Source organism: Aulonocara stuartgranti, assembly GCF_965226115.1.
Source record: "Aulonocara stuartgranti genome assembly, chromosome: 16".
Taxonomy (NCBI): domain Eukaryota; kingdom Metazoa; phylum Chordata; class Actinopteri; order Cichliformes; family Cichlidae; genus Aulonocara; species Aulonocara stuartgranti.
In genome coordinates, this window is record NC_138952.1 from 19975413 (window position 1) to 20002674 (window position 27262).

Below are 27262 nucleotides of genomic sequence, written 5' to 3' on the forward strand. Positions count from 1 at the left end.
TCATTTAACAATATTGTTATTTAAAGACACATGCGCTTTAGATTTTTTTTTTAAGCAAAGGTATGAATCTGCATACAAAAGAATAAAAGAAGAGAGCCAAAAAGAGACCAAAGTAGAATCAAAAGATGGTAAAAATAAGAATGAAAACCACGCACTCTCCCACTCTCCAGTTTGTTCTTTTCAGAAATGATGAAGAGCACTCGATACACGATGTTACTGCAGAAGTACAGCTAGGTATACAGTAGTAATGGGCACAAGCATTTTCAAGCCACGGGAGCTACAAGTACCTCATCAAAAAAAAAAAAAAAAAAGAGGGCAAGACCGCCATGTGACAGTGAATTCATGAGCCCAAAGTTCAGTTTTAGGTGTGACATTAGGTCGGTCTGCCAAAACCATTCTCCTGAAGCGTTAGGCAGCTTCCAGTGTGGGTAGGATGAGTGTACAGGCAATAAAAGAGGTAAAGGCCAAGACATTTAAGGCATTTAGTTTTTCCAGAATCCTCTAACGGCGGCAGAGTGTTATGGCGGTCAGCACTGTTGCCTCACAGCAAGAAGATTGTGGGTTCCGGGCCAATGCCTTTCTGTGTGGAGACTGTATGTTCTTCCTGTGTCTGCATGAGTTCTCCCCAGGTAATCTAGTTTCCTCCCACATGTTCATTCTTTCATAAAAGTGGTTATTTGTTACATAACATCTCAACACATGGAAAAATAACCACTCACAGGTGCCATTCAGTTTTACTTTCAGAGGATTAAACTCAGCCAGAGAAAGAATCTAAGTGATGGCGATTCTTGGTGGCAAAAAACTTCCAAAAGAAATGCACATTCATAACAAAAAGGAGTTCTTAAGAGAGCACAGGAAGCATCAACAGACAATGAAACAAATATGGGTGGAATAACACAAGCAGGAACCAGAACACGATCACCCAATACTGAAACAAGAAACCGACAGTGACAGAGATGGTGGGGAAAATGGTTAAAAAAAATAATGGCACAGCAAATTCAACAGAATAACCAGGATCAGGACCAAACAAAAGCCTTTGCTGAGATTTCAACTGTACTATCAGTTCTGCCAGAATAACCAGTGTGGGTGTTTTGTCACTTCTTTCCACAGATGACTGTTAACAGAATAGATCTCGAGTGTTTCTCAAATGTTCAAGTCAGACGAATAAAACTGCTTCTGCTGGGGGAAGGCTTGAAGCTGAAATGGTTAAAAGAAACTGCTGGTAGCAAATAAATCAAGTCACACACAGAGAGAGTTCTACATCAACCATAAATGCTGATGAGGAGCAATTAAGTGAGTAATCAAATGAGTGCAGATGAAAATATTACAACACACACAGCCAGAGGGCAGGCGGCATGGCAAAAAGTGCAAAATAAGTATGCAGAAAACCTATTAAGCATTTCTTAATAACGTAAGATTAGTCAGTTCAAGTGAAGAGGTTAAAGATGTAATGATGAGGATTTTGATAATCATGCACCAGATATTATACGGAGGAAGTCTATCACACAAGCGTTTAGAAACTGCACTGATATATTCTGCAGCTCAAACCTTTGTTAGTCAAGAGAGATTTGCAACAAGATGACCGAAAATCCGCTCAGACCTGCCACATGGGGGCGGTGGCGTGCATGTAAAAACCACAAAACCGCCTACAGTCCGTCAACACTTAAATAAGGTGAAAACGTCCTCGCTCTTAATTGAATTACCAGCAAGCACCTTCACACTATGGAACAAATAGCCAAATATAAGTGGAAGTGACGGCAGTAAAGTAATAATAATCAAAAACCTGAACACAATGTGTTTCTTTCTTCTCTTCTCTGTAATCACCAAGGTCTCATTCATTTGAATCTCCCCTGCTGCTTCCATATTAAATCCTTGACTATTTTGCAAAGTTCAAGAGGTCTTAAGCGTTTTAGGACTGTCACTATTTAGATATTGAAAGAGAACTGAGTGCTTTTCCCCAACACAATGTTTCAGTACTCATTGCTTCAGGCTCGTGGTGCTGCAAAAAATGATGAATGGTTTTCATTTTATGGCTCACCCCGACTTTTTTTTTTCTTTTAATCGAGACAAACAATGCTGCCTCTTGAGAAGCTGTGAAGCTATTATAAATATGTTCGTGTATGAGTTACACACGTAAAAAACGAACCAGGCGTTTCTTATTCCCACTGCTCACACACAGACGCACACAAACCACACGCCCTTTATGACAGCAGTCCGCGACTCTGGCAGTTCATTTGGCAAAAGCGCAGGAGCGCACCGCGCTCACCTCTCCTGGTGCGCACCAGCCCTCGATTAACGCGCGACGCTCACTGAGACACATCTACAGTAACCGAGAAGGAGTAAAAAATAAATAAAAGAAAGGACATTAATCTAGTTTTTTTGTTTTTACGTTTTTATTTTCTTTTGCAAATTGGGAAAAAGACAACTTATACCTCATTCAGTCAGTGTGATGGACAGTGGATGCAGAGTAGTGTTATCTGACACTTTAAAGGTTCGAATTCCTTTGAATTTTTTCCTAATATTATACGGCATCAACTTACGCTGCGAAAATTAAATCAGAATCATGGCTGACTACGTGAGAAATGAGACATCCATCAACCCAGAGTGCGTTTTAGCGCAGGTCGACGCGCTGAAGAACGGAGCGGGTAACGGGAGCTTGGAGGCAACAAACATCGCCTGCGGCAACGCGTCCACACTCCTCATACCTGAGCGTGCGAGGCAGAGAGGTGAGCGCGCACACACATAGCTCATCTTTTAATGAAATGTGCCACCATAATGTCTCTTTATTTAATTTTAACGCGCTATTATCTGCACTGAAGCATTGCATACGTCCGCAGACTGTATGCAATGTCCAACTTAAGTTTAATTTGTAGTATTGACTTCATTGGGATGTGATGGGACTGATGAGCTCTGATTTCAGAGAAACTAAAACGGATTGTTTTTGTTTTTCAAGTCCTTAAAACTACAACAGATACAATCTGTGCAACAGATACAATCTGAACAACTTAAGGTAAAAGCATTCTGTGCTTAACATTTTACCTGGAGGTGACAAACTTTCTGTCTGATACCATTTCAGTCTTTAGGACTTAGCAGTTTATTGGAAGTATATGGAGGTGCGTTAATGCTCTTTTTTTTACAGTAAGGCTGGTTTTTTAGGTTCTATTTATTTTAAGCAAAAAAGTGTACAGAGCAGCAGTGAATTACAGATCAAAGAGGATGCACACAGACAGAGAGGCACATCTAACCCTGGCCACACAGGGGATCTATTCATAAAAAAAAAAGTCACATCAGGGCTGTTCCTCACGGTCATCCCAGTCCTAAAGCATTTTAATGCACTTTATCCAAATTGTGATGAGAACAGAGCACCTGTTATGCATAGTGTCAGTATACTTTTATATAAATGACAGATACCTGTACCCCTTTTATAAGACTTAAAACTGTAGTGCATTGTAGGCGATGATGATTGATTTGCCTCTCCCTCAATCATTCCCATAATTACACACGATCTTTTACACCTCCCAGTGGTAAGTAATTTCAAACTGAGGCTGAATTAGAACACTTCAAATTACAAGCCCACTGAGGGCACATCTAACAAGTACAGATCAATGTAAGGTGGCTTGTGTCTCCCGAGCCTGGCAGCAGATGTGTTTCATATATTATATGCAGCAAACTAAGATATTTTCTTTCCCCCACAACATGTCAATCACTCCTTCAAATCAGGCCGTTCTTTCTCTCTGGTTAATATTCTCACTGTATCTCATAACTGCACTTCATACTGATCTCAGATGATCATATAAATAGATCAAATTAAAGTGTCGGACCCAGTGCAGCTGCTGTCACCGTCATTTCTCACTCCATCACTCCCAAATTGATTGCTTCTCCACCTCTGTCAATCATTCTTCTCATCTCCTCTTTCTGCCCTTCTGTGTTTATCAGGCAGATTGAGTTGCATCACTGTCAGACTTTGAAAGAGTTACGTATGTTTTATGCAGATTGGTGACCTCAAGGAGCGTGCCGTGGACCACATGTAGTCTGCAGGGATTTAGTAAATTTATCCTTCCTCAATGGATGACATTTATTTTGATCAGTGAGATATCTCCAGTCCAGGCTCCGCCTGTTTGCCAAAGAGTGTTTTTTTGTATAAATCATTTGATATGTGTATAAGAGGAGAGGGTACACTAAAAGCCAAGCTATGATACTGCATGATTTACAGTAAGTTGTGAATGAAAGTTGCCATAAAAATGGAAAACACAAAGGGAAAGTGCTGTAAGTATTAAATTTGAGAATTTAATGCACATTTTCTGAAGACAGAAATATGACACAAAATTGTTGGAATAACCTGGTAACAAAAAAAGGGTTGCTCTGCAAAATGTCTATGTACATCCGCTGCTTTGTGAGCATTTCACCATGGATACTGGCATTCACCCCTGAGCGAGGCACAAAGTGGGAGCGAGTGCATGTCAAAGTAAGGCCAAACCTCTGCAAGCTCCAGGTGGAAACATGTTGCTCGACTGCAGACACCTTTCAAAATGGTTTCACACTCAACACAGTGCAGGTGTTGTTTCAGGTTTGAAAAAGAAAAAGAACAAAACAAAAAGCGAGAAAAAAAAGGTAAAAAAAAAAAAAAAAAAAAAAGACACCTACGTATTCTCTAAGGGCTTCAAGGCACATGGATTTACATCATCGCTGTAGACTTCAGTTACTGTGGCTTCACAGGAAGCTTGTCACACGTTGCTTGGTTTTCATTAATAGAATCAATAAAAATCCTTATACTTTATCTAGGATACTGGAAATCTGGCGCATAATTTGTCACTCGAGCAGCAGGAGGCAATTTCTGGAGGGGATGATGAAAAATAATGAAAGAGGGGTCTGTTGTCAGTGCCAGGAGCAAACCACCATTTCAAATCTGTTTTCAGAAAGCAGTTTATGCAAAACAAAAGGTGTCTAGTAAACAAAAAAACCCCAAAGTAAAATGTACAAAAATGTAACCATTTTCCCTTTCATTTCTTCTTTTTCTCCCACCACTTCTCTCAGCGCTCCATCTACTGTCGCTCACACCCTCGCTTCTCACTCTGCCTGTGAGAGCTGAGGTGTTTAATACATGCCTGCGCTGTGCGACAAGCAGCAAACCTAATGTTCTGCATGCTGACCGCTGTGATGGGAGACTCTGTGGATTGCATGCTGTAGTCTGTCAGTCAGCAGTAAATGGGTTTGCTCGTTGCCGCGATCAACTGTTCGGTTGGGGGGGTGTTGACTTAGTGACAAGGCTTAGGTGGCATTTACCCTGCTGGATTAGCCACTAGCTGTGACATTTACCAATACCTAGGTCTAACAGGAGACGAGCCAGCTTTCCTCTCACAGGCGCAGCGACACGAGGGTATACTGGGATTTAAAACGATGGGTGTTGCATATGTTTAAGAGACTGGTGAAATGCAGGGTTAGTAAATTATCTATAATATCCTGTATTATCCTACTGGTTGCAAGAAACATACGAAACCTTTAATATTCATTAATGAAATACAAACTCTTATACTTTTGTTCATAATTGAACATATTAAATAACAGGCTTACTTTACTTGTCAGTTGAATTGTTACAGATGATTTGTTAGCATCTGCTCTGCAGTGTTTAAACAGCACTTTAATGGCTGGTAAGATGTTATTAATGACATGTTAGATATGCTGTCGCACATTATTTGCAAATTTGTTCTGCATGAAAAAAAAGCGTAACAATCAATGGTGTCCAATACGACCCACATCTTGCATCTCTGTGTGATCTGCCCAAATTCAGAGACGTATCTCTCTATTACATAGTGAAACAACATGTGCTGGCAATGGAGCCGAACAAGAAATAAATGACACATGATCTAAAGCAGCATATCTGGCCTCTTTCGGATAATTGCAAGTAGAAAACCCCCAGCAGTTAAAACAAAGTGATTTTTCCTGCAGTCTGTAAACAGAGAGCAGACTGTGTGTCAGCGTCAGTGGCCAGACGTGGATGTGCTACAGGCTTCCCTTCTGTCATTTGGCTCTTTAAACTGAAAAGACTTTTGGTTTAGCTGGGTACAAACAAAGCCTTGCCAAATGGTCAGTGTTGGTTTCAGTAATAACTTCCTATCTATAGAGTAATTTCCTGCAACATTAACCATTACATGATATTTCTCTGCCTCACTGGCAGCTCTGGCCTCTGTGTTATGTTTGTGTCTGTCCGTATGTGTCTGATTTGATTTTTTTGTCCCCTATCTGGCCCATTCTGCTGTATAACAAGAAAACCAGACGCAAATTTTCAGGCCAGATTTTCAGGCCAGAATTCAAATATGCTGATAATTACAAACATTCAGACTAATATGTAACTTCCTGAGGTCTAAGTTGTCATTTCTCATTTTATAAAATTGTTTTCTCAAATCTCCCAAGGGAAAAAAGAAAACAATCATTCTAAGAAAAAAAAATTCCACCCCCAATCACCCTATATTTTGCCTTTCTCTACAATATAGCGTAATGGCATGGTAATGTTAGCTTGGCTCAAAGCTCAGTATACAGTGGTGAAGTGATGACATTTTATAGTGTGAAGAAGTATTTGCCCCTTCCTGATTTCTTTCTCTTTTTTGTTTGCATATTTTTCACACTTAGATTTAGATGGTCAAACAAATGCAGTTTTTAATGCATGATTTCATGTATTACGGGAAAAAGCTGTTCATACTTACCTGGCGGGTATGAAGTAAACTAGAAATTCCTGCCTTATTTTTAAGGGTATAGCAGATGTCTTGGTCATGATTGCTAACTTAATGTTATGGAGCAGCTAGTGTATCTAAACTAAAAAAAAAAAAGCGACCAATAAAAAGCAGCATATTATTCCATGATCACGAGAAACTCAAGAACAGCTAAGAAAAAAAACTGTTGACATCTATCTGTGTGGAAAGGATTACAGGGCCATTTCTAAGGCTTTGAAACTCCAGTCAAACACAGTGAGAGACATTGTCCACAAATGGAGAAAACATGGAACAGTAGTGAACCTTCCCAGGAGTTTTCTAACAAACTACTCCAAAACTATATTGATGACTCATCCAGGAGATCACAAAAGAACCCAGAACAACAGGAAAGCTTGCCATGATTGATGTAACCAGGAATTTTACTCTCTACCAGAAAATCTCGTGTGACTGAATTAAAACAATTCGGGGGAAATAAAATGAGCAAAAATTCCTCCACATTGTCGTGAAAGACTCAGTGCCAGTTATTGCACTTTCTCCCAAGAGTGGCACAAGTTATCAAGTTTAGAAGGCAATTACTTTTTCACACAGGGCCAAACAGTTCTGGGTAAATCATCATTTAAACAATGCACTTTTAAATTCTTGTCTAAAGTCAAAATTTGATTGACAAATAAGTGATAAGTGCAATAAAGTAATGAATGAGGAAGCACTGTGTATCCGAAAAGACAGTGGACACATAAGTGTAGATGTAAATTGCAACATTAAAGCTTTAGTGCTTTAATCTTTCTTAAGCACCAATTCTTTAGAAATTACTAATTTGTAGTAATTACTAATTCTAGTATAAAATTACATTAAGATGTTAGTTTCATTTTGGATCTGTTTTCTGAAAGAAACAGCGATGAGAAAGAAGGCAAAAGTAACCAGAAGGAAAAGAATGAATAAAATGTGCTTTGGGGGTTACCCTGCTCCCTCTCAACTACAATACAGTAGGTTAAAAAATTGTTTTTCAAAAGTCTGTGCAAAAACAGTTTCACCTTATCTTATCAACTACTATTTTGTTTCTTACCCTTATTTAAGATATTTTACCAACATCAATAACCCTATAGAGTAGATGTGTTAAATCAAGATGTGGGCCCATTTTCACAAGCGAAGATTTCACTGTATGAAAAATGCACAGACCGTACAGCCTGTTGTTGAAGTAAGCACTAGTCATCAAATTCTGAATCATCGTTCCACCCCCCCCCCCCCCCTTTTTTTTTATTACAGTCATAAATCACATCTGGCCAAGTATAATATACCTATAGCACCTCTACAGGGAAGGTTTACTGACTTGAGGAGTTCATTATGTGATTTTTCTTTTGTTTTACAAAAGCTCAACAATGCTTATATTTTTTTGTCATTTACTTTCCCTTACATAGTAATCATTGCCAAATAAATAAATGGCAAATAAGTAGCTTTGGTTCAGCATAACATAGCACCACTGAAGGAACGATGGGCTGGGAGGTCAGTTCCCTGATCATTAATGATGATGGTCACAGAATTGATCATCATCAGTTGATGTGAGATCAGGAACTGACCTCCCAGCCCATCGTTCCTTCAGTGGTGCTAGTTTCAGTCATTGTGCAAATGCACTGTTTATAAAATTGAGGAAACCTGCAGTCAGCTGAGACTGAAGAAGTCACTTGGATGAGTGACGAAACGTTTCTCCCACTGAAAACGCTACGACCAGATGAACAGAGTCAACCCTTTGGGCTATATATGAGTCTGTTTTGCAATATGTTCACAACCTTAAAAATAAGTTATTATCAGAAGTTCAAGTAACAATAATATTAATTTTAGCATTTAAACAGACTCATTGAGTACCGCATTTTCATTTTGCGGCACTAATCAGCCCAGCGACGCTGTGAAACAGAAGACTGCAGTATTAGGGTGCTCCCTTTGCAGACATGTTTTGGCCCGTGTGAGAGAAAGGTAAAATATTAAGAATGCCTCCATTCTACACTGATGAGCCAAGTAGCAGCTATTGCGAAGACTGTCCTGAAGGAACTGGTAAATGTGCTCAGGGAGTTATCAGCGAGCACACAGGAAAGCTAATTGGCTTTGATTAGGCAGAAGCCAGTGTAACATATTTCATTAAGCAAGAGAGGGTGAAAGAGAGATAGACAGTAATGAAGAAGAGTGTTGCTTCCTCTTTCTTGCCAATCATGCGTCTCCGTATTTCCATTCTGCTTTTGCGCCCTCAATGCAAATGTAACAATTTCAGTGGCTGCAGTTTGCATGTCTGTTATTAGCACACCAACCATATTAGAGCTTAATGCTTTTTATTTGCATAGGAGGAGTTTGTGAGACAGATGGTGGAGGCACATGTCATTAGATGTGTGTGTGTGTGTGTGCGTGTGTGTGTGTGTGTGTGTGTGTGTGTGTGTGTGTGTGTGTGTGTGTGTGTGTGTGTGAAAGGGAGAGACAGAGAGAGAGAGACCATATGACTCACTGGCATACTGTCTTTTTGCTGACCAAGCTAAGTGATACAAGAACATTTGAGTGAATGGGTGGTTTCAAGAGCACCAAATCAATTTGGTAAAACATGATTCCATTTTTATCCATGAACTATAAATATGCTCATATGCATTAGGAGCACCGAAGCAATTCCAATAATGTACCTCTTTAACTTCATGTCCGCTCTTGGGTATCCATGTTCAGATTTTGCAGCACAACCTGAACATTACGTCGCCTTCTGTTAAGCAGGCAGATAAGTGGAGCTCGGATTATCCCAGCCAGCTGTGCACAATACACATGTTTACATCCCAGGTGGATTACTAAAAGTCAATAAGAGTTAGGTTTGGGATTACTTCAAATAAATGTGGTTCTGGGTGTTTTTTTTATGTTGTGTTGTTAATCCTACTTTTTATATTGGAAGTCACTGATGTGATCCTTAAGGAATGTCCTTAAAGCAACGGAAATGTTAATCAATGCTGGCATTAGCTCCTGATTCTTAAATAAAACACTCAGTGCTCAAAACACAAGCACTAGGCTACCTTTTTTTTCTCATGCACTTTGGCAAATTAGGTGGGAGCCACATTGTCGTGTGTCTGGATGCTGATTTTTTAATTTTTTACATTTTTTTAAACAGTAAAAGCTTTCTACTTTAACTGAGAGCAGAGGGGGAAAGAATCAATGGAGTATTAAAGCAGCAAAAGACTTCTGAAACTGAAACATTTAAAAGTCAAGTAGATTTAAATTAAAAACACAATGACCATAGCCTCACTAAAAAAGGGCACTGCAATGAGTGAAAAAAAGAATAATTAAAAACAAATTAAAACACAAAAAAAGAAGAAGACAGAAAGGGATATCAATAAATTTGGTGATTTCAAGGACACAGACACTCTTGATATATATTTGCAGACTTTAGTTAATCTAATTTACCGGTGCCTTTGAGGAACTGCGGTGGTATATTTTCAGGGGATTAAAGGCTTGAGTGTGTTTGACTGCACATGCCTCCACAACTGTGTCAGTGAAGTCCGGGCTTATGTGTGCGATGTGATTTGTGTCCTCAAGATTCAGCACACATGGGTACCTCCAATCCCCAGGATACAGACACAGTAGCTAACCTGTTTAAAAGAGTGTTGTGTCTAAGAAGGGAGGCGAGGTGAAGATAAGAGAGAATGCCGTTAACATGGACTTTACAGGATATGATCCAGTGAAGCTGCCAATGGCTGAGGGCACAGAGAGGCTTTAGGTAATCTTTTACATTTAACAGTATTTTTATGCAAGATTGAGACTGTAACTTTAGGATAGGAAAATAAAAAAACCTTCTAAATTTGTTAGAGGAACTTGGTTGAAATGGCACTGAAGGAATGAAAAGCAAATGATATTAACTGTTTCACACATAAATTGAATATTTTTCAGAGGTTGTTGCTGAGCTCCTGCAGCCTGGAGACTGCTATTCAATTTACAAAAATCATTTGAAAGGATGCGCTCGATAGTTTTAGTGTCGTTGTAATCCTGTAAGTATTATTTCATACTGACTTTTACCTGCTAACTTGAAAAAAAAATGTAACTATCTGCCTGTCAGGGTTTATCATTTAAAAGGATGACATCATTTTAAGGTGTATGAACTTGCCTCGTATCATGGGTTTTATAACATGGGTTTTAGTGCTATCCAGATGTTCTCCAGATAAAGAGGGGAAGAGATTTGTTGGCTATTTGGGATGCAGCTGTTACAGGAAGTAATGAATCAGTGAACGTATTTTAAAAATCCACTTTGGGAATGTTTAAACCTGCCTATAGTAGGTGAGAGACCTGGAAAAACCTAGCGTGTGTTATCTGTTATGACTCTTTGTAGTTTTTTGTATTTGCATTATTTATTTTGTAGGGACCTGTCATTTCGTGGGATCTAAATCCCTCTTTTGGGAATACAAATCAAGTCCCATTCAAATAAACACAATCGAGATTTAAAACATGGTTTAAGTTCCTTGTTAGGATTCCAGCCTCCCCTACCACCACGCCTTGAACCCACTGCGCCACTCCTCTTCTGCAGTGGCACCGCTAACCACACCCCGCCACAATATCATCATCAAAATCGTGGATTAAAAAAAAAGAGGTTCCAATATAAAAGTTGTGTTACACCTCTGACTCCACAGATATTTGCCCCATACAGCCGTCAGGACAACCGGCAGCTGTAATCAAATTACAATAACATCTTCAGAGCTTATGATTTCACTTTCTCTTTTCTAAGCTCTTCCCTTTTTCTCTGTCTCTCTAAAAGCCAAGGTTAACACAGTCAGCTCCTCTCGACTTAAAAAGGGTCATTTATCTTGCCAGTGGTATCAGGAGAGAGTCCACTACCTTATGGGAGGATCCAGCTCACAGGATTTTTCATGAGGCAGCATGAAGTGAATTTTTACAGCAAAGTTTAAATATTTAAACTAATAAGAAGGTGCATCCAACTCTAGTCCTTTTTCCTAGCATAACTTTCTATAATTTTTATGCAGTTGCACCATTCTGACTTTTTCTCAGAATTCAGAAAAAGAAAAAAAAAAAGACGTACCCACTTTTTTTTCCCCCAGTGGCCCTAATCCTCTTCTGTATTATCATCACCATCACTCTGTAGATACACAATTGTCTTCTATTGATTAAAACTTAAGGTTAAATCCATGTAACTTTTTGTTTCATTGCAATAATTTTTACGGTTATGCCAAAAGTGGGCCAAAAGAAACTAGGGAAGACAAGCTAAACAAAACCTAACCTTTGATTAGGTCAGAGTCCACAGTCCACAAAACAAAATGAGCAAAATTCACAAACTCTAGGAACAACAGGAAGCACACAAATGAGGCCAATCAGGCACACTGACAAAGGTAGAACAGGAGCTATACGCTGAGGGCAAATTGGGAAAATGTGAACAAGAGGGGAACAGAAAACAGAAGAACATAACCAAGGCAATAAACAGACACAAAGTAAATCTCAAAACAAAATACAAGAGATGCTGACGAATAGTGTCTCTTATATTTTGTGATCAATGATATGATCAATATTTTACGATTTTTAAGAGACCACTACTGGATGTAAAAACAAGGTCCCCTCTGTTGTTGCTGATGCTCTTGGACCACAACAATTTTTGGCCAACACAGTGTTTATAGACAGGAAACAGAGCAGTGCCACTCTGCAAATTTTCAGCTGGGGATAAATTGAACTGTCAGGACACTTTTCACACCATAACAGTTTGGACACAGTCACCGACACTGTAATGTCCTTCATTGTGGCCATGGCATATTGTCACTTAATAGCATCTAACATTTTACAAACAAACCAGCGCAGTTTAAAGGTAATAAAAACTGTGCAAAGCATTACAATATAATAATAATATTTTAACAGTAACAACTCCCAATTGTACTGCTGTTGGCTGCACAATCAGACGTTCCACCTTTAAGAGACAAATCCTAGCAGATAAGACCCTGCTCACTCATTGACTTTTACAACTTAATAAACACAGCGAGAATTAGACAGCTTTATGAAGCTAAAAAGTGAAGAGTACACCACTGAATGAAAACAGACTAACACTTTAGCACGCTAATATTCCCTGTGTTCTTCTTCTTTTTGTTACCAGATGAAGACCACACACTTCGGATCCTGCTCTATTCGCTGATCTTCTTCCTGAGTGTATTCGGAAACCTGCTGATCATTGTTGTTCTAACGGTCAACAAGCGCATGCGCACCGTGACCAACACCTTCTTGCTGTCTCTTGCCGTCAGTGACCTGATGATGGCCATCTTCTGCATGCCCTTCAACCTCATCCCCAGCATCCTTAAGGACTTTATCTTTGGAGCTGCCATGTGCAAGATAGTCACCTACCTCATGGGTGAGAGAAAGGGGGTGTAGTGATTTCAGATATTTGGAAGCTACCTTTTTACATTTTAGGAACATTTTAGTTTCTTAAATTTTCTTAGCTAAGCTTATTGGAGAGATACAATTTATTTCATTTTAATCTATCTGTACCATAAATTTTAGGTTTCCCTATGGTAAAGACATATATAGACATACATTGTAAATATAGCTGTGTTTTACAGAACGATAATGTACGTACAAATGTCCTTGGTACAATGTTGGTGATAATCTTTTTAGCTGATACAGAAGAACTGCTATGAAGTGCTCGCACATCGGTGGTTTGCAATAAGATGAGAGGTCAGACACCTTCTGATGGAGGTTAAAAGTATCTCTACCAATGGGAATTTCTTCAGGGAGCCTGTATGGGCTTTTCTGTGAACAGTGTTAAAGTTCAAGCTTGTGGTGAGGATAGCAAATCATCAAAAGCCATTTTAATGCCATGAAACTAAAGAATGTGAAGCAACTTTCAGTAACTTTGCTCCAAATTTCTGCAAATATCTGCAAATTTAGAGTTCACTCCAGACTAATGGGAGTCACTTTCCATCTCATATTTACAAGAACAACATTTTAAATCAGTATTAATGATATATGAATTATATAAATGAATACACAATATATATATTAATAATGTATGAAATCTAAATCAGCGACAGTAGGTTACAGATAATTACAAAGCTAAAGATGCTGTCATTTGTTAGCAAGCAGTGTGTAAATATTACATTTTAGTTCAATTCAAATCTGTTTATGGCACCAAATCACAATACAGTCACCTCAAGGCATTTAATAATGTAAGGTAAAGACCTTATAATAATGAAAAATGAAAAGGAAAACCCCCAAGAATGATGACAGTGGGAAGGAAAAACTCCCTTTTAACAGGAAGAATACTGGAGCAGAACCAGGCTCAAGGAGGGGCGGCTAAAGGATGAGGATGAATAAAAGAACATCATTTTCTCCAATTATGGCATTTACTATAGGCAACATTCATGCTTGCCTGGACACTTTTCTTAATTCTTTCCTCATCAGACATTTGTCTGCAGATTATAAAGAGATACATTTTTCAGTTCACTACGGAATTACTTTTCTGGCTTTTGGTAAATTAGTTGGGCTCTGAGGGGAGTTGTTAATGGTGATCGAGTTATCTGTAAAGGATATTGGGTCAGTCATCATTTACAGTTAAGGGCCCACAGATTTGGAATACTTTGCAACCAGAAATAGAAAAAACAAAAACAAACAAATTAACTGTATTTAAAAAGTTTAACGCAAAGGCAAAAATAATGGCTTAAACAAAAGAAAATCTATAATCATGTATCATGTAATCATTGATTATGTATCATTTTTCAAAAGCAAAAATCTTTTTGTCTGATGCAAGCTGATTTGGCATCATTTGCTATTTTAAATCTAAGCAATTACATTTCGAGTTTGACTGAAAGCTAAGTCAATTTTACCTGGAAAACAATTAACTTGGATTATTAGAAAATGGTGGCACGGTGGTTAGCACTGTTGCCGCACAGCAAGAAGGTCCCGAGTTCAATTCCAACATCAGGCCGGGGTCTTTCTGTGTGGAGTTTGCATGTTCTCCCCGTGTTTGCATGGGTTCCCTCCGGGTACTCCGGCTTCCTCCCACCGTCCAAAGACATGCAGCTTGAGGGGATAGGTTAATTGGAAAATCCAAATTGCCATTGTGTGAATGGTGTGAATGTGCGAGTGAATGTGAGTGCGAATGGTTGTCTGTCCCTGTGTGTTGGCCCTGCGACAGACTGGCGACCTGTCCAGGGTGTACCCCGCCTCTCGCCCTATGACAGCTGGGATAGGCTCCAGCGCCCCCCGCGACCCTGAAAAGGATAAGCGGAAGCGAATGGATGGATGGATATTAGAAAATGAAACAATCATCAGTGGCAGCTGGTGGTTTCATACTAAATGAAGACACCATTCAGATGCACTGACTATAGTGTTCCTGTTGCTTTCTAATCCTGTACTTCACTTAACCTTAATAAAATCTGTGAAAACAATGGGGAGCAATAGCAGACAGAGGGTTAGGATCTCTCACCTTTTGACCTTCAGCTTATACAAGTGGCACGTATTCTCACTTGTTTGTAACAAGGATGACGTGCCCCTAACCCGCTCAGTCTGAAGCCTTTTTTTGACATTCCCACCTATGCACCATCCCTCACTTCATAAACAGCTCAACAGCTGTGAGGCTAGAGCTTTCTACAGACAAGAGACACTTGAGAGCTTCTTTAAAAATTCAAAAAACAAGTCTTCATAAACCCAGACTGAAAAAAAAGAAAAAACCTGGAGCACAAACGCGCAATTTTACATCTTTAAAGATAAAATGTGATGATGAAATATCAAGATTAGACTGGGGCTACTGACCCTGAATTCTCAACTGTGTCTCCACCAAATTGGTTGCTACATAGAGTAAATGAAGCACAATTTAATGAGTGAATGTGCCGCCCTTGGCAACCATTGAAAAATTGCGTTTGCACAAATAGCAGAAACATATTTGTCCACGGAGTGGAAAGAGTTAAGCATAATGTTTAAGTATATATTTTCTACAGAATGGCCTCTTAAAATAATTTGAAGGGGGAATGAGATGGAGGTAAGCTTTAGTCTTTAATTCAGTGTGTAATATGGTTGCTTATTTCATTTAAGTAGTTAATTAATGTACTGTAACGCAGATACCTGGAAAAGGAGAGGACATAACATTTTTATGTTAACAACATAAGAAATTCCAATGCAATTATTGATATTCAAATATGTCAAAAAAAATAAAGCAAACAAGAACAGGAGGGCTTTTGTGCCCAGAATTATTTGAGAACTGAAGAGAAAAGAAGGCTCATGTAAAGCTTATGAAGGCAGCCATCATTAAGGTGCACTGAAGAAAGGGACCCTAAGGGGAGACTATTGGTGGATTGTCTCCTGCTTCCTTGGGGGATGCTCTAAAGCTTCCTTCGTATATAACCATAGTGCACCTAAGGGTCTCTTGCTCCCTCTCTCTGACACACACACACACACACACACACACACACACACACACACACACACACACACACACACTCAGTCTGTATTGTGTATTCTTGCTGAAGACCTGGATAAGAGAGGTGAAGAGTAATTTCCCGTCTTGCCCTGTCACTACAGGGATGGCAGATCAAATCTGTGGCTCAGGCCAGCATGATTTCCTCCACCACATGATTCAGATAACTGTCTCCACCTCACACTATATTCATTTGCAAACACGTCTCCACCGACTGCAGCTTTTTGTTATGATTGCAGATAATAGCCTACTTGCTTTGTGTTATTTTTTTATTATGGGTCCAAACTCTTTTTTGGCACTGAGCAGTAATAAAGGTTTATACAGTACAATAAAAGATGTCATTAGATACAAGATAGCAAGAACACAGTATTTTACCTGCTTACTTTTTTGTTTGTTTTCCAACAGGCATATCCGTGAGCATCTCCACTTTTAGCCTGGTTGCCATAGCAATTGAGCGCTATAGCGCCATCTGTAACCCCCTGAAGTCACGGGTATGGCAGACCCGTTCGCACGCCTATCGGGTGATTGCTGCCACGTGGGTGCTGGCCTTGATCATTATGATCCCCTATCCGATCATCAGTCACCTGGAGTCGTTTCCGCGCCGTGACAACACTACAGCACACCGGTGTCGCCACAAGTGGCCTGTCGCAACTGCGGAGCAGACCTGGTGCGTGTCTTGGTTCACTTTGGTAACATAAATCATGAGTGCTATGTTCAAAATAATACTCTTCACCCATCACCAGGGTCAAGGGTGTAATTTCCAGGGGCATTAGGGGCTTATGACCCCCCCCCAATAGTCAGACCCAACCAATATAACCCCCTCAATAAAATTATGAATAATCTTGCATAAATAGGCTGTTGATTTTCTTTACTCGTTTCAGGTATCACCAGCAAAATAGTTGCATGTTTACTCATCTGGGAATTTACCCAGATTTATTTATTTATTTAGACAGAGATCATGACCCCCCCCCCCCCCCCCCCCCCAATGTTCAGCACAAAGTTACGCCGATGACCAGGGTTATTATAGTTTGCGTTGCAACTTGCCTGGTTAGGCATTGATTGATGTGTTACAACACTGTGAGTCTGTATTTATTAAAATACCTGTACTAATTTTTGCAAATCTTAACACAGAGGCATGTACACTATGCAATACAAAATAGCTAAAATATAATTAAAAAGACTAAAACTAGCACTGGCACTATTAAAAACTAAGCTACAACTAAACATTTTCAAACTAAATGAAGTTACAATTAATTAAAAATAGATTATTAGATACATTACGAAAAATAAACAGTTCTCGGAATAATTTGTTTTCTTATTCTAAAATTATGAGAAAAAAAATTGGCAGAAATTTCCTTTAATGGCCCGTAATCTGTAACATGCAATGCCAGTGCAAAGTGAATGAGATCTGAGATAAAGTGCTCTGAACTTCCAGGTAAGCAAATGAGAGAATAAGATCTGATTGACATATGACCTGATCGTAAATACATTAGAGGGGTTACCTAGGCAACAGGAACCTGGAAGCAACCACCTTTAAGCTTCAAAGTGAAACATGACGAATGAATCGCTTCCACTGTGGATGCAGTTTACCCCTTACCCTCAACCCTTATCAACTTGGTAAACTCAGTAAAGAAAGTTTTTCACACAAATCTTCAGTTCTATGAAAAACTTAGCACACACCTTGAAAAACGAGTTTTAATATCAAAAACTTCGTTTCTGCACTTATATTACTTTCGGATAACTCTGTAATGTGACGTAAAAAGCTTCTCTCCCCCCCAGACAGGCTGTTATAGATTTGCTGGTGAGCTTGGGATCACGGTCATGTTGCATGACCCAATTTCAACCAAGCTTTAGCTGTCAGACAGATGGCCTCACATTTGATTCTAGAATACTTTAGTATTCAGAGCAGTTCATGGTCAATTCAATGACCGCAAGATACCCAGTTCCCGTGGCTGTGCAGCATGACACTGAGATGTTTGTGCTGATATGTTGCGTTTGGTTTTTGCCAAATGTAGCAAAAATCTTCACGTTAGTCTTGTCTGTGCAAAGGGCATTGCTCCGGAAGTCCATGCCACAATATTCTTGATTGTTCTACAGCACGGGTCCCCAACTCCAGGCCTCGAGGGCCGGTGTCCTGCAGTATTTAGATGTGTCCTTGATCCAACACAGCTCATTCAAATGGCTAAATTACCTCCTCAACATGTCTTGCAGTTCTCCAGAGGTCTGGTAATGAATTAATCATTTGATTCAGGTGTATAGACCCAGGGTGAGATCCAAAACCTGCAGGACACCGGCCCTCGAGGCCTGGAGTTGGGGCCCCTGTTCTACAGTCTAACCTTAGGGGTGGTGGTTTGCTGGGAAGTCCATTGTGGCATTGTGTTAGCACACGTCTGAATGCTCCAGAACAGCAAACTGGCAAATGTTCTGTTTTGTCAGTTTGCAACATTTTTTTTCTGCTGGCGACTTATTTATTTTTCCTCATAACAATAAAGCCTTTGTATCCATGTGTATATATGTGTGTATATGAGCTATGTATCAAGTGCCCATAGTATCCACACATTCTCTTGCCAAGTTTGATTCCAGCTGGAGATACAAATCCCCTTTGGGATTGTGACAGGAGGGACATAAAACTCTGCCAAATCAATTATGTGAAGCAACACCTTGTAATAAGTGAATTACATACCACACCAAGTACACCTGCAGCACCAAGACCCATCATTGCAGTGTTTTATGAAAAGTTCTGATTTACTGATTAATACAAGATTTTATTTGCTATGGCTAGGGTAATTGTAGAAGTTGATGTCTTCTTTTACTACTGTGACATTTGTTTTAAGTTGTATTTATAACAAATTCTAATTCTTACCTAATGAGCTAGTGCGGGAGAAAAATAAGAAGAGACTACAAAGAGATCAAAATCAGTGTCTCTTATGTAGACCATTTTATTTGTTATACTTTTCATTTCTTTAACATTATGGTGAGGTAATATATTTATTGTATGCATATTTGATAAAAAATATAAGAAAAACAACAACAAAACATATCTGAAAAGTCATTAATGCTCTGAAATTTAGAGAAGGATGTCTCCTGGATTAACGAACATAGACACCATGAGTGGATATGGTACGCAGTCACACAGTGGAAGTTGTTTTAACTCAGGATGGTCTAATATACCATGAAATTTCAGTCATGCTACATAGCCTTAATTTAGTCAGGCATTAAATTAACTCCATGCAACAATATTTTTGGCAACTATAAGACTGAAGATTAAAAGTTCCTATTTCTTCATAGGAAATATGTTTGAACATTTTACTCGTATTATAAACACACATTTCCAGCTATATTTTTACTTCATCATCAAGCCCGCTGTCGGACCATCCTTCCTTCTTTACTTTCACAACACTTGCAATCACAAAGTGATTTTTAATGTAATAAACTTTAGATGAACTGTGTGTGTTTATGAGTGGTGTGTGTGTGTCTCTGTGTCCTTTCAGTAAGCCACTCTGTGTTGAAATATCTCATTCACTTCCATGTTTGGACCTGGAGCCTGTTTTAACTATGTCTGTTCAATGTTTATGTGGAACCATTAGGACAGGTGAAGACAACAGAGCGTGCTTCAGTGTGTTTTTGTTATGAATTATGATAAAACAGGCTTTGGATGTAATTTCAGGCGACCATGTGATTATCTTTGTGTGCTCATTATTTTTGTTTTTGTATTTGTGTCTGATTTGTCACGTTTGTATTTCATTTTCTCTTCTGGGTATAAATTCTGCTCCCACTGTCTCTGATGTATTATCATAACATTTGACCCACAGAGCGAAGCAGCTGCAGCAGCAGAGCTGGTATTGTTTTCACCTTGTGAATCTTTCACTGAGCGCTAGATCCCATTTCATTTGATTTTCAATTTATGTAGCAAATGGCCTCAAAACATCCAGTCCACATAAAAAGATTATACATTTTAAAGCGTATCTATGTCTTTTCTGTGTGTCTCAATGAAAACTAGAATCCTGTCTCACTGTGTGTGTCTACAATGGTGAACGTATTTGTATAAACCTCTGGAATATTAATGTGCAGTCGTCCCTCGGTGGTATGTGTTTCTTCATGAAATGGCTGATTAGATGAGTACCTTGGGAATTGTTAAAAATGGAAAGGTCATTGGTCTAATCTCCACTTGAGACATTATCTCATCAGTCTCCCTGCAAGACTTTTATTATTATTATTATTATTTTATTTAGACACACAATACTGTGTGTCTCAAGCCTGATTTCTTTATATTTTGCTGGGGAAATGAGAAATAGCTGCAGTGATTGATTGAAACATGACCAAACATACATGGGAATACAGCACATAAGGAAAAAACAGAGTTTGCACAATTCTAATGAGCTTAGAAACAAACATTTTACTTTCTTTTCATTTCTATAAGTAGTCTTCAGTCTCCAGGCTTTGTGAGGGACATTCCAAAACTGCGCAAGTTTTCAACTAATATCTTTGGCAATCACCTTGTTGGTGCCAAACTTCTAATTTATGCCTGTCAAACTGTGCTAACGTTGGCATTTTTCATACATTCAACCAAATAAATGGGAACAAATTATATGCTTTTGCAACACGGCTGCTTGTAACAAAGGCCTAAAGATATAATTTAAAATGGGGTTTTTTTTGCTCATGGTCTGTTATGTGTAGCCACAACATTCGTTCATTCTTTGAGTTACATTCCTTTTCATAGGTAGGTATTTGCTGGCTTAACAAAAAGAAAGAAGAGAAGAAAGAAAGAGATTCATTAAGTACCAAAGACAAACTCTGAAAGACCTTCAGAAAGCCTGGAGAACTAATCCTCAAGAGACCACTTAAAAAAATCCTTGGAAAGAAGGATTTTTTTCCATCAGTGTTCAGATTTTGCCAACAGGAAAACATCCCTGTTTTGTTAAATTCACTCACTGTAACATTTGCAGGTGTGTAATTGAGAGCCGCCTTCAACCTGAGTGTGGCGCGACCCATTAGCAGACACCGCTCATGTAATAATGCTGTATATGTACAACTGCTATGAATTTTGTTCCAGAACTACTGTCTTTACTTGTTTCCATTTTTATCCAAGTTGTGTTTTTATTTCTGGTCCAGGCAACAAGCTTGTTGGATGTTAAAATGCTCAAATGCAATGCTTTGCTGTGACCCAACAAACCAACAGGCAAACATACAAAGCACGTGATGAATGCGTTACTCATAAGATATATACAGACTGCAACTCAGTACACGGAGTTCACGTGTTATTGTTTTTTTTTTGTCCACTGTGGTTGGATTTTTAAACTTCTCGTCTCTCTTTTAGGTACATTCTGCTGTTGCTTGTACTGTTCGCCATTCCAGGCGTGATGATGATCGTGGCCTACGGTTTGATCTCGAGAGAACTTTATCGAGGCATCCAGTTTGAAATGGGCCATAAAAAAGATTCTTCAGGTGAGGCCATTTACACTACAGTACTTATAGAAAACATAAAAGAAAACATAAAGAAAATAGTAAGTTTGAATTAATGTTCCAGAAAGCCATGTGGTTCCAAGAAAACAACAATAAAAAACAGAGAAAACTACAACATTTAAATCGGAATCAGAAACAGAGAAGGTTTATTAATCTCAGTTGTCATAACAGCATGCACACGACATACGGCATAGCTATCATATAAAATGAGGCAAATGTGTATAAATGTAAATACATAAATATAAAAAGGACACGCATATTAACACTTATGTTTTGGAGAAAAAGAGCAGTAATTCAATACATGGACAGGTGAATCAATGTGCCATAACAATAATTTTACTTGTATTCATACTTTTTACACTTTTAAACTGAATCGCAAAAATATTCATCGAAATGATTTGTTAAAGGAAGTAAAAAACGTCTTCATATTAAATGTTTATATAGAACTTTTGTTGGTCCTGTATTTCAGTTCATCTGTGTGTGTAGCTCCAGTATACAGAGAGTATACTTAGTATTTTCACTAAACAGTTAAAAGCACAAAATAGTCGAATAGACGATGGACTCCGAAAACAAACACAAAGTAGATGTTTTTTTTAGTACATTGACATTTTATGAGTAATTCAATTGAGTTTTTTATATGATATAAATTCAATTCAATTCAATTTTATTTATATAGCGCCAAATCACAACAAAAGTCGCCTCAAGGCGCTTCATAGATACAGAGAAAAACCCAACAATCATATGACCCCCTATGAGCAAGCACTTTGGCGACAGTGGGAAGGAAAAACTCCCTTTTAACAGGAAGAAATCTCCGGCAGAACCAGGCTCAGGGAGGGGCGGCCATCTGCTGCGACCGGTTGGGGTGAGAGAAGGAAGACAGGATAAAAGACATGCTGTGGAAGAGAGACAGAGGTTAATAACAGATATGATTCAATGCAGAGAGATCTGTTAATACATAGTGAGTGAGAAAGGTGACTGGAAAGGAAAAACTCAATGCATCATGGGAATCCCCCGGCAGCCTAAGTCTATTGCAGCATAACTAAGGGAGGTCCAGCCCTAACTATATGCTTTAGCAAAAAGGAAAGTTTTAAGCCTAATCTTGAAAGTAGAGATAGTGTCTGTCTCCCGAATCCAAACTGGAAGCTGGTTCCACAGAAGAGGGGCCTGAAAACTGAAGGCTCTCCCTCCCATTCTACTTTTAAATACTCTAGGAACAACAAGTAGGCCTGCAGAGCGAGAGTGAAGTGCTCTAATAGGGTGATATGGTACTACAAGGTCATTAAGATAAGATGGGGACTGATTATTTAAGACCTTGTATGTGAGGAGCAGGATTTTGAATTCAATTCTGGATTTAACAGGAAGCCAATGAAGGGAAGCCAAAACAGGAGAAATATGCTCTCTCTTTCTAGTCCCTGTCAGTACTCTTGCTGCAGCATTTTGGATTAGTTGAAGGCTTGATGAGTCAGATCAGTCAGTGCTCTCTAATTGACTTTACTCTTGTTTTGATTTCACTGTTGAATGAAACTCTCTGTTACTGAATTCCACAATTCTTATCAGCTCATACCAAACAAGTTCGAACCTTACATTTTTTTTCTACAGGGTTTGTGTGAATTATGAGGATTTTTACAAGAATTTCATTAGTGCTACAATTGATATAGTGTGCGCAGGCTAAGTGAAACATAACCTTTTATCGGAATACAAACTCGTGTCTGGGGTGATAGCAGCACCGACTGTTCTTGCTGATGCTCCATTAGAGGATGGATTGGCTGGCAGCTGCAGGCATGGACATTACCATCTGTTTGCTCTCAGAGAGAAAGAGATTGTACAAATATAAAAAGAGTTTTTGGAGGAAAACAATATGGATTAAAAACAAACAGGGGAGGAGAAGAGATTGAAAAATTGCATCTTACCTCACAGACTGCAAAACTGCCTCTATGAAATGTGTTTAATAATCCAGCAGGTGCTTTACAATACCAGATCTTGTTTGTATGTGGTACCTTGAGGCTTTTACTTCTGAATCCTCTTTTATTATTTCTTTATAGAGGAAAAGCAAGGTTTTCAAATTGCTTTATTGAATTGTAATACCCCCATAGGCTAGTAAGAATTACTTGCTAATATTCCATCTATGAAGGCAAGAAGTTGCTCTTTAAATGACTCCAAAATAACCTTACACAGGAGTCAGTCAGCTGGCTGCAGGATAAAAGATGATTTCCCAGAATAAACTATTCTTAATGCGATGGCAGAATCACTCTGATATCAAGACCCTTTATGTTTAACAACGCTGACTTGTAGAAAATGTATTCCTTCACAATTAAATTGATTTTCAAATTTTAGTTTTAATGCAGTCGGTGATTGGAATCATTTGGACACACAAAGCCATGGGTTTGTATTCAGAAAAAAACTGTTTGGTTGAGGTTATTAAATGATTTTTAAAAAAATGTAAACAAGCACTTTTTATTTCAGGTATTTGCAAACTCGTTCTTCTCTAAATGGAAACAACATTTTTCCCTAACATTAATCAAGTGCTGTAAATGTCTGAAAGTTTAATAATGCCGAAGGCATCACAAGTGGATACAGCACTCCATTATAGGATGTTTGTGACTTTATTGCTTTTTTCATTATGTTGATGTAATTTCCTTCCAACGACGTGGCAATTTAGTTTCATAGGATAAAACATTATAAGGTGCAGAGGTGTCGTTAAATGATTTAAAGCATGCCAGAAGAAGGCCCCGACATGAAGTACAGACAGATGGATTCTTAAAGTAATACACAGTTTTATGTCTATATTTTCATTGCTACTGAGTGTGCAATCATTTGGAATAATACCTATATCCAGTATTTTTATTGTTTTAATTATGTTCTGTATTTTTGTTTTGTTCCAGTGGTTTGGCATCAGTTCACTTAAACCTTCAAGTAGTGTCTGTCCTTTATGTCTTTGTGTTTTGAATTTTAATTTGCCTCTGATATAATCCAGACCCATCCCCAAAGGGCACAAAAGGCATAAAGTATCACAAAGCAGGAGCACCGCTCAAACATTAGAGGATGAGGTTTTAAAGAACTTGGCTGAGAATTTGTTTTTATTGCATTTAATTAACACCAAAATACTCTCTCTTTCACCCTGTTTGTCATTTCAGACGTAAATGGCCTGACCTCTACTGTGTCTGCTGGCAGTGATGATGGAGACGGTTGCTATGTGACTGCAGTCCAGCGGCCGCACACGATGGAGATGTCTGCAATGGCTGCATCAGGCAGGGCGATCAAGGCAGAGAGGCCACGCAGCAACACATCAGAAGCCAAGCTAGAGGCCAAAAAACGAGTCATTCGCATGTTGGTGGTGATTGTTGTCCTGTTCTTTGTCTGTTGGATGCCACTGTACTGTGTCAACACCTGGCGGGCTTTTGATGAAAGCTCTGCCACACAGACGCTCTCAGGGGCCCCCATCGCTTTTATCCATTTGTTGTGCTACACCTCCGCCTGCGTCAACCCGATTATTTACTGCTTCATGAACACACGCTTCCGCAAAGCTCTGCTCGCCACGTTCTCATGTTGCATCGCGCCTTGCCATCGGCGTCGTCATCGTGGGCTTCGGGACAATGAGGAGGACGCTATGGCAACAGGTGCGTCCATGTCCAAGTTTAGTTACACTACTGTCAGCACTATGGGAACCTGTTGAGGGAAATGGATTCACAACAATTCAAAAAAGACAGCTACAGAGGCAACACGAGACCCAACATCCCCCCAGCTTTTTGTTTTTAACACGTGCTCATAGGGACATTCATGTGAAGTGAAAAAATATGCCATGTGATGTAGCAGCATAGAAGCTTCATTTATGACTGTGAATAAAATTATATATCGATTATCTTAAGAAACCCAGTCTTAAGTGTGAATACCTCCATGGTTGGCTACATGATATGTGAGACAGTCTTTATAACTAAATAGTAATTATGTAGCTATAACAACAAACCCATGATTTGCTATGTAACTTTAAAACTGTGTTTGATGTTTTGCAGTCAGTTGCTGGTTGTCTGTGTTAATGCTGATAATACATTTGCCTTGTGGACAAAGTGCCTGCTTCTAAACTGAATGGCCTTCATTGTCATTGTAAATATATACAAGGAAACTGAGATGTTACTCTGTGGTGCAACGTAAAAAAACCCCCTAAAATACAGGATTATAACTAAGACGTACAATAAAATCTAGGATAAATAAAGGTCTAAAAACCTGTATAAAATATACAAATCTGTATGTACATTAATAAATGAAGTGCGGGTGCAGAGGAGCCAGATGGGTGGCACACTTTTATTATTTTTTCTCATTTGATTTTTATTGCATGAGAGAAGAAACTGAGCTAAAAGCCTGCGTGAGTGAAGTCCTTGATGATGTTGGCAACTCTGCTCAGGTAGCATGAATGGGCAATGTCCTCCAGACGGGAGAGGGGGCACCCAGTGATTTTCTCTGGAGTACTTTCATATCTGCAGCCTGCATACCACGCCGACATGCAGTATGTTACCAGCCTCTCATTTGTTGCCCAGTAGGCCACCATCAGCATCCTGTCCTTACATTTTACGGTCCTCAGATATGAAGACCTCCAGAAACTTGAATGTTTGTGCCCTTTCCACATGAAGAGAGTTTTATAGTTTGCTGACTAGAATGTCTCTAATTATGATATCAAATGCAGAGCTATAGTCACATAGCTCCCTCGGTGTTCTGGGTGGTTTATTGCTGTGTGGATTGCTATGGCAATTGCCTCTTCTGAGGATCTCTTAGCTTTGTAAGCATGTGGATCAGGTGTGGGAGAGGGGCGGCTTTTAATGTGATGCTTGGCAAGCTTCTTGAAGCATTTCATAATCACAGCCATACAGTAAGTGCAATGGATCTACAGTGGGGCAAAAAAGTATTTAGTCAGCCACCGATTGTGCAAGTTCCCCCAACTAAAATGATGACAGAGGTCAGTAATTTGCACCAGAGGTACACTTCAACTGTGAGAGACAGAATGTGAAAAAAAAAATCCATGAATCCACATGGTAGGATTTGTAGAGAATTTATTCGTAAATCAGGGTGGAAAATAAGTATTTGGTCAACAACAAAAATACAACTCAATACTTTGTAACATAACCTTTGTTGGCAATAACAGAGGTCAAACGTTTACTATAGGTCTTTACCAGGTTTGCACACACAGTAGCTGGTATTTTGGCCCATTCCTCCATGCAGATCTTCTCGAGAGCAGTGATGTTTTGGGGCTGTCGCCGAGCAACACGGACTTTCAACTCCCGCCACAGATTTTCTATGGGGTTGAGGTCTGGAGACTGGCTAGGCCACTCCAGGACTTTCAAATGCTTCTTACGGAGCCACTCCTTTGTTGCCCGGGCGGTGTGTTTTGGATCATTGTCATGTTGGGAGACCCAGCCTCTTTTCATCTTCAAAGTTCTCACTGATGGAAGGAGGTTTTGGCTCAAAATCTCACGATACATGGCCCCATTCATTCTGTCCTTAACACGGATCAGTCGTCCTGTCCCCTTGGCAGAAAAACAGCCCCATAGCATGATGTTTCCACCCCCATGCTTCACAGTAGGTATGGTGTTCTTGGGATGCAACTCAGTATTCTTCTTCCTCCAAACACGACGAGTTGAGTTTATACCAAAAAGTTCTACTTTGGTTTCATCTGACCACATGACATTCT

The 27262-nt window shown here is 39.2% G+C and overlaps 1 protein-coding gene across 1 annotated transcript; it reads left to right on the top strand.

Moving 5' to 3' along the window:
* Positions 1 to 2243: 2243 nt before the first annotated feature.
* cckbrb (cholecystokinin B receptor b) lies at positions 2244 to 26455 on the top strand. Its single transcript, XM_082509476.1, has 5 exons — positions 2244 to 2726; positions 12808 to 13059; positions 16525 to 16786; positions 21437 to 21564; positions 24717 to 26455. Exons 1-5 carry the CDS (start codon positions 2564 to 2566, stop codon positions 25253 to 25255), a joined length of 1344 nt encoding a protein of 447 aa, XP_082365602.1. The 5' UTR covers positions 2244 to 2563; the 3' UTR covers positions 25256 to 26455.
* The last annotated feature ends 807 nt before the right edge of the window (positions 26456 to 27262 follow it).